The sequence below is a fragment of the Felis catus genome, chromosome B1 (assembly GCF_018350175.1).
Source record: "Felis catus isolate Fca126 chromosome B1, F.catus_Fca126_mat1.0, whole genome shotgun sequence".
Classification (NCBI taxonomy): domain Eukaryota; kingdom Metazoa; phylum Chordata; class Mammalia; order Carnivora; family Felidae; genus Felis; species Felis catus.
In genome coordinates, this window is record NC_058371.1 from 127,504,967 (window position 1) to 127,520,646 (window position 15,680).

General features: G+C 34.2%; 1 protein-coding gene and 1 long non-coding RNA gene across 3 annotated transcripts in view; one reads left to right on the plus strand and one right to left on the minus strand.

Moving 5' to 3' along the window:
• Nucleotides 1–15,680, minus strand: part of GRID2 (glutamate ionotropic receptor delta type subunit 2) — a 1,434,457-nt gene that overhangs the window by 329,128 nt on the left and 1,089,649 nt on the right. For both annotated transcript variants that reach the window (XM_019829242.2, XM_045056096.1), the window contains exon 10: nt 2,907–3,104. In XM_019829242.2, the coding sequence (XP_019684801.1) occupies nt 2,907–3,104 (198 nt within the window). The remainder of the gene's footprint in view (nt 1–2,906; nt 3,105–15,680) is intronic.
• Nucleotides 1–15,680, plus strand: part of LOC109499067 — a 50,034-nt gene that overhangs the window by 21,476 nt on the left and 12,878 nt on the right. The gene's annotated exons all lie outside the window — the stretch shown is intronic.

A 15,680-nucleotide genomic window follows, 5' to 3' on the forward strand; every position in this document is an offset into this window, starting at 1 on the left:
GGCGATAAGGGGTAACTAGAGCACAAACAGAAAGCCAGAGCTTTATGAGCGTCATATGTCAGAAGATGGAGTTTGATGTAGCCAGAGTGGCCAGAAATTAAAACAGAAATCACAGAGAGGAGAGACCCATGGAAGAATGGGCCAAAAATTTGTGAGTAAGCCTCTCTCAAGTCTTTGGCTGACTCTTAAACTGCACATGTAGGAGAATGACTTTTTAAAAAATCAGCAGAAATTAACAACCAGAAGACTAAAGGAACAAAAGATTATAATTACTGCCTACGGCAAGGACGATAGAGATTAAATTTTGAGTCCCTCTAAGTCACAAGGATTTGATGAGAGCCACAGAGTTTTCATAAAAACTCCAGAAGGCTATGCTTAGGAATAGAAGGATTGCTAAAACCAATGGATTTTCCCTAAAAACTAATATAAAAAAGACCTGACTTAACAGCATGTAAAACCAAACCTCAACAAGTTCAGGGGAAACCAATAATTGCCTAATAAAACAAAGTCAATCCTCTTCAGAGCATGCAACCTCAGAGACATAATCTCAAGTCTTAATAATGTATCAACCACAATGCTCAGTACCCAATCAAATGTGAAAAAACAAAAATGTGAAGAACTAGAAAAATGTAGTTAACAGCAAAAGCGGTCAACACAGACCTATCTGGAGATGGAAAAGATGTTGAAATTGTAGCAGACAAGGACGTTAAAGCAGCTAATGTGAACATGATGAATGACTTACAAGATGATCAGAATGATAAAAAGGTATGGAATCTCAGAAGAGAAATGGAAATTATTTTTTAAAACCTGAAATTCTAGAACTGAAAAATAAGCTATCTAAAATGAACTTATTCCATGGACTTAGCAGAAATTGGAGATTGTAGAATAAAGAATCAGTCAACTTGAAAGCAGATCAAAACAATGTAAAAGTCAGAGAGTAAAAATGTAAAAGTCAGAGAGTAAAAATATTTTAAGAAATTAAATAAGATTTCAGTGACCTAGAGACAATATTAAGAAGTCTAACTTGAATATTTTCTGAGCCTTAAAAAGAGAGTGAAGAAAGGGAAAAGGGTAGAAAAAATAATTATAGAAATAATTGCCAACATTTATTAGATTTTGTGAAACATATCTAGTTTAGTGAGTTTAGTGAATCCCTAGGAGAACATACACAAAGAAAACCACATCTAGGCATATCATAGTTAAACATCAAAACATCAAAAATGAAAAAAAAATTGTAAAAAAAAGCCACCCCACACTAAAAAAAGGAACAAAAGTACAAATGATGTCTAACTTCTCATCAGAAACAACATACGACAAAAGATTATAGGCAGACATCTTTTTTTTTTTTTTTTTTTAATTTTTTTTTCAACGTTTATTTATTTTTGGGACAGAGAGAGACAGAGCATGTACGGGGGAGGGGCAGAGAGAGAGGGAGACACAGAATCGGAAACAGTCTCCAGGCTCTGAGCCATCAGCCCAGAGCCTGACGCGGGGCTCAAACTCCCAGACTGTGAGATCGTGACCTGGCTGAAGTCGGACGCTTAACCGACTGCGCCACCCAGGCGCCCCTAGACAGACATCTTTAAAATGATGAACATTAAGAAAAATTGTCAACTCAGAGTTTTGTATATATGAGAATCATTCAAAACTGAGGGCAATAAAGACATTTTTTTTTTTAATTTTTTTTTTCAACGTTTATTTATTTTTGGGACCGAGAGAGACAGAGCATGAATGGGGGAGGGGCAGAGAGATAGGGAGACACAGAATTGGAAACAGGCTCCAGGCGCTGAGCCATCAGCCCAGTGCCCGACCCGGGGCTCGAACTCACGGACCGCGAGATCGTGACCTGGCTGAAGTCGGACGCTTAACCGACTGAGCCACCCAGGCGCTCCAATAAAGACATTTTAAGGTTAAAAAAGTTGAGAGCCACTTGGACTGAACTTCAAGACATTCCAAAGGAAGTTCTTCCGAAGTAAATGATTTCAGATAGGAGCTCAGATAAGTAGAAATAAATAAAGAACCTTAGAAATGGTGGATAAGTAGTTAAATACCAGAAAACTTTTTTCTCTTTATATCTATATAAGACAACTGATTGTTTAAATAAAAAAAATATTACATTTCACTGTGGAGATCTGACCACAGTAGCTATTATGACCACAGTAGCATAAAAGATAGGGTGCTATAAATGAAATTATATTGCTACAAGTTTATACCTTTTTAAAAATGTGAATGATATTAAACTAGATAGAATGTGGTAAGTTAAGAATGCATATCATAATCTCTATACTAACCACAAAAACAGAAATACAAAGAGATATAGTACAGAGTCAAAAGTGGAAACTAAGTCAAATACAAAAAAATATCCAATTAACCCAAGGAGGGGCAAAAAAAGAAAGAACAGAGAGGAAAATGAAACATATATAAATCAACTAGTGAATAATAAACCTGAACCCAACGCTTCAAAAATTTGTCAAGAAGACATAATAATTACAAACATGTGTGCACCTAATAACAGAGATTCAAAAAAATGAAGCAAAAACTGACAGAAATAGAGATAAGCAAATAGAGACATTTAAGTATCTCTTTGAAAAATAAAAGAACAAGGATAAATATATCAGTAAGGATACATACAAATGTTTAGAGTGCAAGTTTGGCAAAGGTGAAGCCTTGTTCTAGATACTTTTCTATTATAAGAAACACTTTAAAAATTAGCTTTATTCTGTCATCAATTTTTCTTTACACAAAGTTCAGAAAATAGCACTGGCTGAAACTTTTGCTGACGTTTGCGTTCAACATCACCACTCAATGTTTTGCCTTGTACTTGTTTTACATGAAATTAGCTTCTAAAAGTTATAGTTCAATCTTTAGATAGGAGATAGATAGATAATAGATAGATAAATGCTTACCTTAAAGACCAGTTCTCCTACCAAGCCATTCCATGTCCCATCTTCTTGTGGGCTTCCATACTTGTGATCCGGTGCAACATAAATTTCATAGTTAAAACCCAGGTAGTTAGATAAGGCATCCAAAACATCAATGGAGAAGCCCTGGTATTTCTTCGGCTTACCCAAGACATTTTCAGAGACCATTACAAAAGGTTCTTCCTACATGGAAATAAGAGAAATCCTTCATGTCAATCTATAGTGCTCCCTAAAAGCAAAAATTAATTCTTCAAAGAGTTTTTGCTTAGAAACAGCTTAAAAATTGCCTTTGAACTTTGAGAGAATTAACTTAGCAATATAACTTATGTGTTATTAATGTATCACACTATTGAACAATGTTTTATCACTGAATTTCTTTTCATCTCTCATTTAATTACTACCATATAAAAATTAGATGAAAGTAACTCTAAAACTTCAGGGGCTATGAATTCATTTTTCTTGCCATCTTAAGACCAATGTAAGGTTCAAGAAACTCTAAGATTATTGTATCCTGAAGCATTTATTATCTATATATGTCAAAAATATGTTAAATAATATTTTAACAGATATAATCTACATAAACTCTCTGAAAAGAACAAAAAATTCTAAGAACATATAATTTAACTAAAATTTATAACATAACATTTACTGGGAGTTTCTTGATAAGTAATTTTGAAGTACAAACACATTTCATTGCAAAAATAGCTTCTCTACTATTGCTATGAGAAATTCACCTAAGTTTTTGGTAAATTGTGTAATTTAGCAAATTTAGCAAATTGGTTTCTGCTCCTACCTCTTTTATCATTCTGTGTTTGTGTCCTCTTACATTTAACAAATAGACTCCTTTCACTTTTCAGAACACCTGGTGTTAAGAGAACTCAGTTGTTTTGAAACATGCTGGCAGACTATAGAAAATCAGATAACTTATTCCTTAATTTACTAAACTTGTTCAAAAACCTTTTAGAACAGTAATATTTACAGATAACCATCCATATGTCTATATCTGTATCTATCTATATCTTTCTATCTATATCTATCTATATCTATATCTATATCTGTATCTATATCTATCTACCTATATACATAGATAGATATATATCTAGCCCTCCTGGCAGGTTAAAATCTGTCTATCCTGGGTCTAAGGCAGAAAACCTAAAGATTTTATCCTTGGATCATCCTTCCTTAGGGACTCGCAGATGAGACTTCATTGAGATGTACAATAATACATTTACTTTGGCTTTTAGTCAAAGACACTAAGTAAGTGCTTATAGAGTCACTACATCTATTACAGGAATTTGTCCACCATAGCATTCAGTTTTCCTCTAAAAATTACCATGATATTAATTTTTGGATTGTTTAGAGCCAAGAGAGCTTCATTTTGCTTCAGTAATACCCTTTTCTAAATAATTAAAATAAGGTATCTAATTCTTTTGGTATCCTATTTCACTTTGGATACCCAGAAAATCAGTTCAAAGTTCAATGCTCACCTACAACTGTGTTGATATTGTTGTATTTGCAATGTTTTTTAAATCATGGTTTTCTAAATTACTGAAGTTTCCTCTTTTTAAAAAAATTTGGTCTTGGTCAACTGTTTATATCTTACCTTAGACTAAAATAAATCAGTAAATAAGTAAAGGAGGTGACTGCTATTTGTTCTCCAGGGGCTGTTCTCTTTCTCACTAATTATGTACATGTATATGCATGTGTGTGTGTGTGTATCCATATATTTATGTATTTTTATTTTTAGCACCTGAGACTAAAGACAATCCACAGTCGTTTTAGGCAAGGTGAGACCATGTGACTAATTCTGGGCAATGCAGTGTAAGCAGGTACTTTGTACATTGTTCTTCCCAGCTGGAATGAACACATAATGACTAGGGCTCTGATAACTGTTTACAGCACACCTAGTAGAGAAACAAGGCAGAAGAAGTCTATGTTCTTCACATGTGAAATGCAATACCAGACTCTAACTCTCTAGGACTCCAGAATGTGAGAAAAAAGAAATTTCAATTTTTTTTTAATTAGTAAGCTCCTGATTGTTTTTCCATTAGAGAAGTACTTGATGCTAATGAACATTGACAAATTGATAGATCAGTAGAAGAGTGAGAATGAATAATAATTTCTAATACTACTGATTTGTTTAATCTAAATGATATCAAATGAGAAAAAGGTAAGCAATCAATCCTTTCAAATTATATGTAAAATACAGAACATCTTGATGATCTAAATATTTCTACATTTTAAAATGTATACTAATCTTTCAGATAACTGACAGAATTTGCTACTGTCCATTCAGTTGTATGGACAAAATATAAACCTAGCCAATGACTATGCAGTGTGCAAAGAGTCTGAAGTAGGCCATGAAGTCAGGATCAGAACGAATTAAATAAATGAAAAAAAAAAAGGAAGATTATATTCAGAAGAATGCAGATAAGCTTAGGAAATTCTAGAATTCTAGACACCTATCCATTGACAAACAAAAGGAAAGATGGTTCGTAAAAGATCTTACTTGACTAATTCCTCTATCAATAATTTTAGACCATATGTATTCTCTATTTATCCATGGATCTCACACTCCAATATATTTCTAAAGTTTAACGGCAATTTAGTTACCAGAAAGCTGAATATCCTCTTCAAGGTGATAGTTAAACAATTAAGAATATTAATTAAATATATTGTAAAACTAAACGATCTGTGTGGCACAAACATTATTCTGATGTATGCTTTGATATGAAATTTTGCTGCTTTTTTTTTTCATTTTTACTCCTCTCTCTTTAGAGAAATTGTTTAAAACGCTAAATTATATTTCCTTAATATGCTAAATTTTCCTCTCAAAATTATTTTTAATTTCAATATTGAAAGTGAATCCCGAGGCAGATGGATCCTTTCAGAGTTTTATTGTCAAAATCTGATACTAGCAAAATCAGCTAGAATTGATTAAAGGTATAGAGTAAAAATGGTTTTACTAAGGGCTCTTTTAAAGAAGGTTGATGAATTATTAATGGACATGCTTTTTACATTTTATGGCTGAAATAAACTTTTATTACATCCTATCACTTCTCTTCTAGATAGATGTTTTCAAGCTTTGTTTTTAAGCTCTTTTACAGATTCAGATCATTATTTATAAATCCTACCTCAGACCAGTTGTGCTTTATGAGGACAATCAGTCAATAAAGTGGACAGGTAAACATAGCAACAGAAATTAGATTGAAAGTCTAGCCTATATAATAGAAATACTGATCTTGGATATAGAAATCTAATAGAATACTGATCCTGGCTGAATTTCTTTTATCTATGCACCTATTTCCAATATTTATTCATTCACTGACTTATCTATTTAACATGAATTGAGTGGCTATAGCATCAAGGTACTACACTCAATATAGTGAGTATAGTACTCACTATAGTCAATATTGTAAAAAGTCATGAGCACCACTTTCAAAATACTCATAACTTAATATTGGAAAAGCCACATACTCAAAACAAAACAAAACAAAATCAACACACACCATAACTAGTACACACAAAACACCAGAGAAACACAATGGAAACTATATATATATATAAAAAAAAAAAAGGTCACTAAATCACCATTTGGGGAGTTAACATTTACACACTATTTTAACAGATAAGAAAAATTAGGGAAAATGTCTCAAGATCACACAGTAGGTTACAGAACAGAAATTCATCATAAATCATTTTACTTCAACTTTATATCTTTGGAGTTCAAAATTTTCAACCTACAGATTAAAATGTAGATCTCCATAATTTGTCTCACATTTTAATGCAATTTAAACTGGTGTGAGACTGGGAGAGACTCCAGATGCTTGACGGAGAAAAAAAAAAAAAAACCCAAAACACAATACTCTCTAGAGGAAGTATCATCATTTTTGGTCTTACATTATTCCTTCAAGTAATTGCTTGAATACAATATTCAAAACAGAAGTCAAAAATATCATATAAAATGAAATTCTATTTCATATATAGAACTGGCAGAAATAGTATACAACAGAAATAGATCATTCAAGGACTCAGACACTGAAATTTTCAGATGCATATTGTAAAAATTATGTTACTGTGTTTAAGGAAATATAGGGCAAATTGATAGGAAATTGTAAACCATATGAAGTGTCATTACACAATTAGAAAGAACTAAAGAGAAATTTAAGAATTGGTAAAGACAGTATCCAAAGAATTTAATGACTGAGTTAATCAGCAGATTAGAAACAGATAAAGAGAGAATTAGTGACCTGTAATAGCTCAGAATAAATGCCCATGGTGCAAAGGAATAAACAACTAGAAAATCCCAAAGCAAGAGTAAAGAGATGAGAAGCAGAAAGACAGGTAGTCTGATGATCCCAAATACTGCTAAGGATACAAAGAAACAGGAGCTATCATTCACTATTGCTGGATGTTTAAATTGGTTCAACACTTTATTTTTAAATTTTTAAAGTTTATTTATTTATTTTGAGAGAGAGAAAGAAAGAGCACAAGCAGGGGAGGGGCAGACAGAGAGGGGGAGAAAGAGAATCCCAAGCAGGCTCTGCACTGTCAGCACAGAGCCCAATTAGGGGCTTGAACTCACAAACTGCAAGATCATGACCTGAGCTGAAATCAAGAGTCAGCCTCTTAACTGATTGAGCCACCCAGGTGCCCTGGTTCAACACGTTAGAAAACACCTTGACATGCTTGGTAGAGAATGGAGATGTTTATAGGCAAATTACTTTTGCCTGTTTTTGAATGTTACAGAAATATTTATCTAGCCATGAAGACATGTACAGCAATGTTCTAACAATTTCAATTCTTGGGTATGAACACGTAGAGAATTTTGGGTACCAAAATATATACCCAAGAATGCTTATAGCAGCATTGTTTGTAATAGCCCAAATCTGGAAATAATAAAAATCCAAATGTTCATCAATATGGAAAAGATAAATATAGTTTGGTATATGGATGCAATGTAATACTAAACAGCTTAAAATTTAAGAAACACAGTAACATGAACAGACTTTTAAAAGAATAATGTTGGGTGAAAAAAACAATACTGGAAGAAAACAGTCTGATTCCATTTTTATAACATCCATAAAAAGGTAAAGTTAACTATATATTTAAGGATCCACACCCAGGTGGAGATACTCTGAAGAAAACCAAGGAGGTGATCACCTCTGGGTGGTTAGCTCTGAGATGTTGGGGAAGATATGATCAGAAAGATGCACAAGGAAAGATGGCTCCTGTAGTAATGAGAACATTCTATTTTTTGTTCTAGACAGTGGTTGCTGGTTGTTACTTAATTATTCATTAAATAATGATTTGAGCTTTTTTTTTTCTGTATGAGTGTTACATTGTATATAAACAAAAATAAAAGTATGGTAAGTGAGACCAGATAATGGAGGGCATTGAAGCCATATTCAGGTTTCTGCCTTTTATTTGGCAAGGAACTGGAGCTTTGTGGAAGGGAAATAGCATAATCATAAAGTAATTTTGAGAACAGAGTATAGGATGAATTGTGGCAGAAGCAAGGTCCAGGGGTCCTTTGCAACAATGCAGATGAATGACAGGAGATTATAGCCTGTGCCTATTTAACATATACTTCCAAAGTGTATACAGATGGCCTCAAGGCTTCTATTATACAGACGGGGAGTGCAGGGTGGGAGGGGGAAGAAATTACAAAAAGCCTGCCTTTAAAATTCATTTTCCAGCAATTAGTTTCAAAGAGTATTAATAGAACTGAGTTTAAGCTGGTGAAAACCTGTCTGTCTATTAAATGAAAACAAATTGCAGATTTCGATTTGCTGATCATTTGGATGACAGATTCTCTAAGCAGAATCCTCAGCAATTGGAATAAACAAAGCTTTCACAGAATGCCTGTAGTTTATCAATCTAACTGCATTAGCATGAGGACCCATAGACCTGCTTGTAGAAAAGAGTATTTCATTGGTTTGATAATTTCCATATTAGCAAGGATTTATTCACATCACTTGTTGGGTTATTAGATAATAACTTCATAATTCTGAATTTGTATTCAGTCACTTAAAAAATATCATGCTAATTGCTTAGTTGATTTACAACACTGTTTGCCACTTGCAGATTTTGTAGTTAATTCCCGTATTTTAATAACTATGCAATATTGTTTGCTAGTGATAGAGTTGGCAAAAAGCATCTGACATTTCTGATAGGTACAAGTGACAAGCTCTATTGCCAAGGCTTTACTGAGAGCTGTTTAGAGGTTTTGGTACGCACAGCTTCACAGAACGCCAGGATGGAGAAACTGGGATTGAATCGCTGAAAATTCCTTGTAATTCTGCTCACAGGCATAGCTCAAAAACATTAAAAATAGAATAAGAACATTTCTTAATGGCCTGTTTAAATTTTTTCCCCTCATAAAATATGCTCCTGGCTGAAGCAAACAAGAGTTGTCTTTATGCACAGTGTGAACTTGTATTTTGCTTAGGGATACAAAACTAATGACCACCATTCTCCTTGGGAAAAAAAAAATCATTATTTTTTTAAAAGTTTATTTATTTATTTTGGGAGAGAGAGAGGGAGAGAGAATCTCAAGCAGGCTCTGTGCTGTCAGCTCAGAGCCCAATGAAGTGCTGGACCTCATGAACCGTGAGATCATGACCTGAGTCTGTATCAAGAGTTGGATGCTTAGCGGTCTGAGCCACCCAGGTGCCCACAAATTATTATTTTTTTATGAATATTTGAAACTCTATAAGTTAAAAAGGCTAATGGTATGAAATTGGTTATTAAAAACATATTAAGATATCAGGATATAAAACAAACATGCAGAATATCTGCAGAGTAATAAACAGTCTAGGCGGTGTAAGGAAAAGAATGTCTGAGTTGCTTGGAGAGAAGAAAAGCAGGTCACAGGGATATGCAATGAAAATGTTTTAAAAGGGGCTTTTGCAAAAGGATTTTATGGAAGAGCAAATATTTAGAAAATACTGCACTGAGCGTATCTTTCAAACTCCTTGTTTAAGTATTTTTATCACACAGTGTTCAAGTTATAAATCATAAAAGTAAATTTTAAAGCCCTTCTATCTTCCTAAAACCATATCTTACATATTATTTCTGACTCCTATTTTGTAGGCAGTTATTTAAATGAAAAAAAATACTTTGAATTGAACATAAAGCTACCAGTATGCGAAATAATTCATTTTAAAAATAAAATATTTGATTTTATACACTGCTTTCAAATCACGAAATGGTTACATCTTAGTGACTTATAGGCTAACTAGAGAGTGGCAAAACAACAACAACAAAAATGTTCATTTTGTTTTCATGAGTCTCTGAAAGAAATATAGGATGTTGTAACTGGCTATACAAGGTTACCAAGGACAATAGGCAATCACAACAATCCTAAGTACATTAGTTCTCATTTATTGATTTTCCCTAGCACGCACTTGAAAATACATTTTAGGAGACTAAGATTTTATGGACCATGTGATTATCATATATAAGCTTAGAAATACCAGACTCTCAGTTCGCTTTCTGAATATGACTGCTGAATAATATTTTTTGTTTGTTTGCTTGGTCCAAGTCCTCATTATTTTTGCTAAATTTAACACCTAAGTGAATCTAAGTGCACAGCCACATGGGAGAGTCAATTCTATTCTATAAATATTGTTAAAAGTTTACTAGGTACACAGTACTTCGTAAGTGCAGTTATCCCAAGAAAAAGTATCTAGAACATGTTTTGAGACATAGCATATTGCAGTTGCAAGTTACATGTGGCTACACCAAATGTAAGACGTCTAGAAAATATTAAACTAAAGAACTTGGTAACATTTGACTTCAGAATGATGATGATATTTATAAGCTTTCTGGTGGGTATATCATGTTCATGTCAAAATATTGCAAAGAACAGTAATGTTAATAAATGTCAGCAGAACCTTATGATAAGATTTTATTTCCATCAGGATATAAAAACATTTAATAAATACAAACTAATTAAATATCAGAACACAGTGAAAGTCATATAAAATTAAACCTGGAATGTTTATGACTAATGGTATTTCTATCCAAAGTAATATTCCTTACAGGAAAATAGCAGAAATTCAGATTTTTTTTTTTTTTTGTCATTCAAAAGAGTGTTAATGCCAGGCACATGTTAGGAATATGACAGTGAATAAAGCAAACAATAAACAGACATCTCTACCCTTCTGGACCTACATTACAATGGGAGGGACAGAAGACAAAAAATAAGTAATATATATGTTATATCAGACGATGATAAGTGCTGCGGAGAAAAATTAAACAAATAATGAGAACAAAGAGCATGTGAGAAAAGGCAGGGTCTTCAATTAGGAAGAGCCTCTGTAGAAAGAGCACCAGACTGAAAACAGACTAAGTGCAAAGGTGTCAGGCAGGAGTTTCTCTGACATGTTCGAGAGATGGAGGGACACTAATGTGGCAGAAACCTAGGGGACTAGAATCAAATAGGATATGTCTGAGCAGTAATGGGTGTGTGTCAGGTGGAGCTTAAACAGGACCTTTAAACTTGTAATGACTTTAGCTGTTACTTCCACTGAGATGGACAGCCAAATAGGCTCTGAGCAGAGGAGGGACATGATCTAATATGTTTAACACTTTACTAGACAGTTGACAGTTACTATTGACAATAGATTGGAAGGAACAGGACAGAAGCTAGGAGATCAATTACAAGTCCATTGCAGTAAACTAGAAGTGAGCTGATCATAACTTGGTAGGAAAATGGATTTGATAAGAAGAAATTGGATTGCTGGTAACTCATAAAAGTAGAGCTGATGGGATTCATTGAAATACTAGATGTGATATTTAGTGAGAAGTGAGTGCTATAAAGCTATGCCATACTTCCTAGGGGGCATCAGGCATCAGTGTTATAAAGCTATGCCATACTTCATGGGGCATCAGGCTTCAGAAGAGTATGGACTTCTGAGACTCTCCATGAATGTTTTTTATTTGGGGTATGTGTCAAATTCTATTAAAGGAATTATAACTTTCAGTCAATAAACTAACATCCAACCAAAGAGAGTATTTTGTAAAAACCTACAAAATTAACACACATTCAAATTTAATAGAAGAATGAAAATATGTGTTTTCTTTTTTTCTGCATAATTGTGACTCATATAATCAGCTAAAAGGGAAATTATATTTATTGGAAGAAATTGCAAATGTTAAAATCATCATAATCTTTAAAGATTAAATTTTAAAGGGACAGAGTCCAATAGTAAACACTGAGGATGAATTATTTATTTTTGTTCTCTTAACACACCTTTGAAAAATACAAATTAAAATAAGTTGAATTATTTTATTTATTGCTCATCAGACTGGCAAAGATGAAAAAGAATGTTAATGTTTATCAACAAGCATGTGAAGAAACAGTCTTTCTTCTACACCACTTATGTGAGTTAAAATTGCAACAGCTTTTCAAGCAAACAAATTCACAGTAGGAGGGCAAATGCCTTCATATTTTTATATTATTTCTTCTGTAATTTTACATCTAAGAGGGCAATCATAAATACACACAAGTATGTATCTAAAAGAATGTTCATTGAAACTTCTCCAGTGAGAACTTGAAAACAAATTAAATGCTCAAAAAGTATGGATTTTTTTTTTTTTGTAAGTGTATCTGTATGATCAACTACTACACAGCACATTCAGTCATCAACCCCAGTGTCTCAGTGCCCTGGTACTGTGCCATCTGCTCAGACTTGGGCCACAGGTCATTTTCTTAAACCAAGAATAACATTTTTAAGTTTGGGATTGGTTTGTTTTTGTTAGTGTTTTAGATAGATTAAAGATATCACTTTAAGAACATTGTTTTAATGTGCATTCAATACATTTCAGTGAATAAGAAATAAAAATGTTGAGTTTCAGCTGGCATGTTGGAAATTATATACAAGACTGGGTAAGTTAATGGAAGTTTGAAGCAAATGTAAAGATAATTCATCAGGTAGCTGGGGAAAAAAAAACAAAAAAACAAAAAACCAACTATTGATCACATCTGCTGTACAAAAGCTATTTATTTACATTAAAAATATTCATGGGGCGCCTGGGTGGCGCAGTCGGTTAAGTGTCCGACTTCAGCCAGGTCACGATCTCGCGGTCGGTGAGTTCGAGCCCCGCGTCAGGCTCTGGGCTGATGGCTCAGAGCCTGGAGCCTGTTTCTGATTCTGTGTCTCCCTCTCTCTCTGCCCCTCCCCTGTTCATGCTCTGTCTCTCTCTGTCCCAAAAATAAATAAATGTTGAAAAAAAAATTAAAAAAAAATATTCATTCATATATTGCTAAATAGGAAGAAAATGCACAAAACTATCCATGAATGTGTGTGTCTTAGTTAAGGTTATTATAAAAAATTACCATGAACCAAGTGGCTTAAAAAACACTTATTTCACATCGTTCTGGAGGCTAGGAAGTCCAAGATCAAGGTGCCAATAGATCCAATGTCTAATGAGGGGCTTGGCTGCCCCATGTCACTTGGCAGAGACCAGAGAGATCATTATTGTGTCTCTTCTTATGAGGGCTCCACTCTCATGACCAACTTACTCTCAAAGCCCTCAGCTAAAAATACCATCACATGGGGGATTGGTTTCAACATATGAATTTTCAGTCCATAGTGGTGTGTGGTTTGAAAAATAATGATAAGTAGTAATAATAGCCAAAGACACCTGTATACGACTTATTATATGCTGGGCACTTTTCAAGTGCTATTTGTATATTTATGCCCAATAGTCCTCTGAGTTTAGAATCATAATGATCTCCATTATTATGGGTAAAGTAACTTAGTTTTGTTTAGCTCATAAGTGAAAAAATGCTAAAATATTTAGTTAAGTTTTTGATGGGGGGATTATGAATGATTTTGCTGTTAGTTTTTGTTTTCCACATTTTCTAACTTATCATTGAATATATAATACTTATTTCAACATTTGTTTGATGAATCAGTCTAAAGTCTGAGGGAGAGGCCAGGGTTGGGAATAAAAATTTGTTTATAATTTTCAAAAATAAAGGAGAGCCTAGATGGCTCAGTTGATTAAGCATCAGACTTCAGCTCAGGTCATGATCTCGCAGTTTGTGAGTTTGAGCCCTTCATCGGGCTCTGTGCTGACAGCTTACAGCCTGAAGCCTGCTTTAGATTCTGTTTTTCCCTCTTTCTTTGCCCTCCCCTGCTTGCACTCTGTCTCTCTCTCATTCAAAAACTAAATAAACATTTAAAAAATTAAAAGAAAAAAGAAGAAAGTAAATGAAGTCATTAAGGGGGAAAGTATAGAAACAGTCAGAAACGGAATTCTGGAAAAAGAGACTTCAGCAAAGGAGATAGAAGGAATAGAGAGGTCAGAAGAGAATCAGGAAAGACACTGCTAGAGGACTCAAGAGAGGACAGGGTTTCAAGGAGTAAGTTGGCAATGGATTCTCATGTAGGTAATGGGTACAGAGAGATAAAATGTGAAAACGTCCATTATTGTCAAATAGGAGATCATGATGACTTTTGGAAAGTAGTTTCTTTGGAGAAGTCAAAATAGAAGCCTAGTGGTTGGAGAATGAAAAATGGAGTGGAGACAGAACTAGTCTGAGACACTTACATGAGAAAGAATTAGTAGAATAAAGGAAGTTCAGAGCCCAAGCATTTTTTTTTTAACCCAAAGCATATTTCAGGCTAAGGGAAGAAGCAAATAAAAAACACAAACAATAATAAAAAGCTTGCATGAGGCCTCTGATATCCTTTTCACTTTATATTCATCATCTCACTTAGTCCTTGGAATACTCTGGCATTGTTATTGTCATATTACAAATGGGAGAACTGAAACTTGGAGAACAGAGTAGACAAGTAATGTTCCTGACCTCACAAGCTCATGAGAAAGATTGAAATTTGAATTCGGTGTTGTCTGATACTAAAGACTGTATTCTCTGATGAGGGAGCATAAGGCAAGCTGAGGGCAAAATAGAAGCTAGCATACTTCCCCACCCAGGTGGGATGTGTGTGATAGTCCTCAGGCACTCCTGGCTGCCTGAGGACAAAGGAAAGGAAAGAAAACAAATGGTTAACTATAGAGACCACAGTCATGTAGGACACGAGTCTCCATCACTTTAAAAATATCTTAGTAAATTACAAAAAAAAAAAAAAAAAAAAAGGCAATCTTATCAATAGCCTAATCTCCAGAAAGCTATAGACTCGGTTTTCTGGAGCCCCAACATCACCCTCCCCTCAATAGTAATGCTCAAAGGCAAGAAGGAAATGGCAGGTAAAATTAAATTTCTTTATAACCTGCTGTCTATCGACAAATACTTGAGGCAAACATAGAGTATAACATTTCTCTACAAAGCCCCTACCATCCTAATGCTAATGCCTGACTAGAGGACAAAACAGTTAGCTGACAATATCAAGGCCTCAGTTATCTTAGGAGACCTCTTTAGCATATGAAAGTCCTTCTGGAGGCCTCCCCTTTGCCTTTCCCTACCCCAACTCCATAGTATATAACCAGTCACTCTTCACAACCCCAGTGTAGCTCTTTCTGCCCATGACTCCTATCCATGTACTTTAATGAAATCACCTTTTTTCACACACACACACAAAATCTTTAAGAATTCTTTCTTGGCCATCAGCTCTGAAACCCCCCATCACTCCAAAACCTCATCATTCTTCACTACTAATTTAGACTGTCTTCAGCATTTGGTACGTTCACATGCTTGGGGTGGTGGGGAGGAGTTTCAGAAACCACATAGCAGATACAAGAAAAACAACTTGGTCTTTTAATACATGGTGGTATTGATGATGG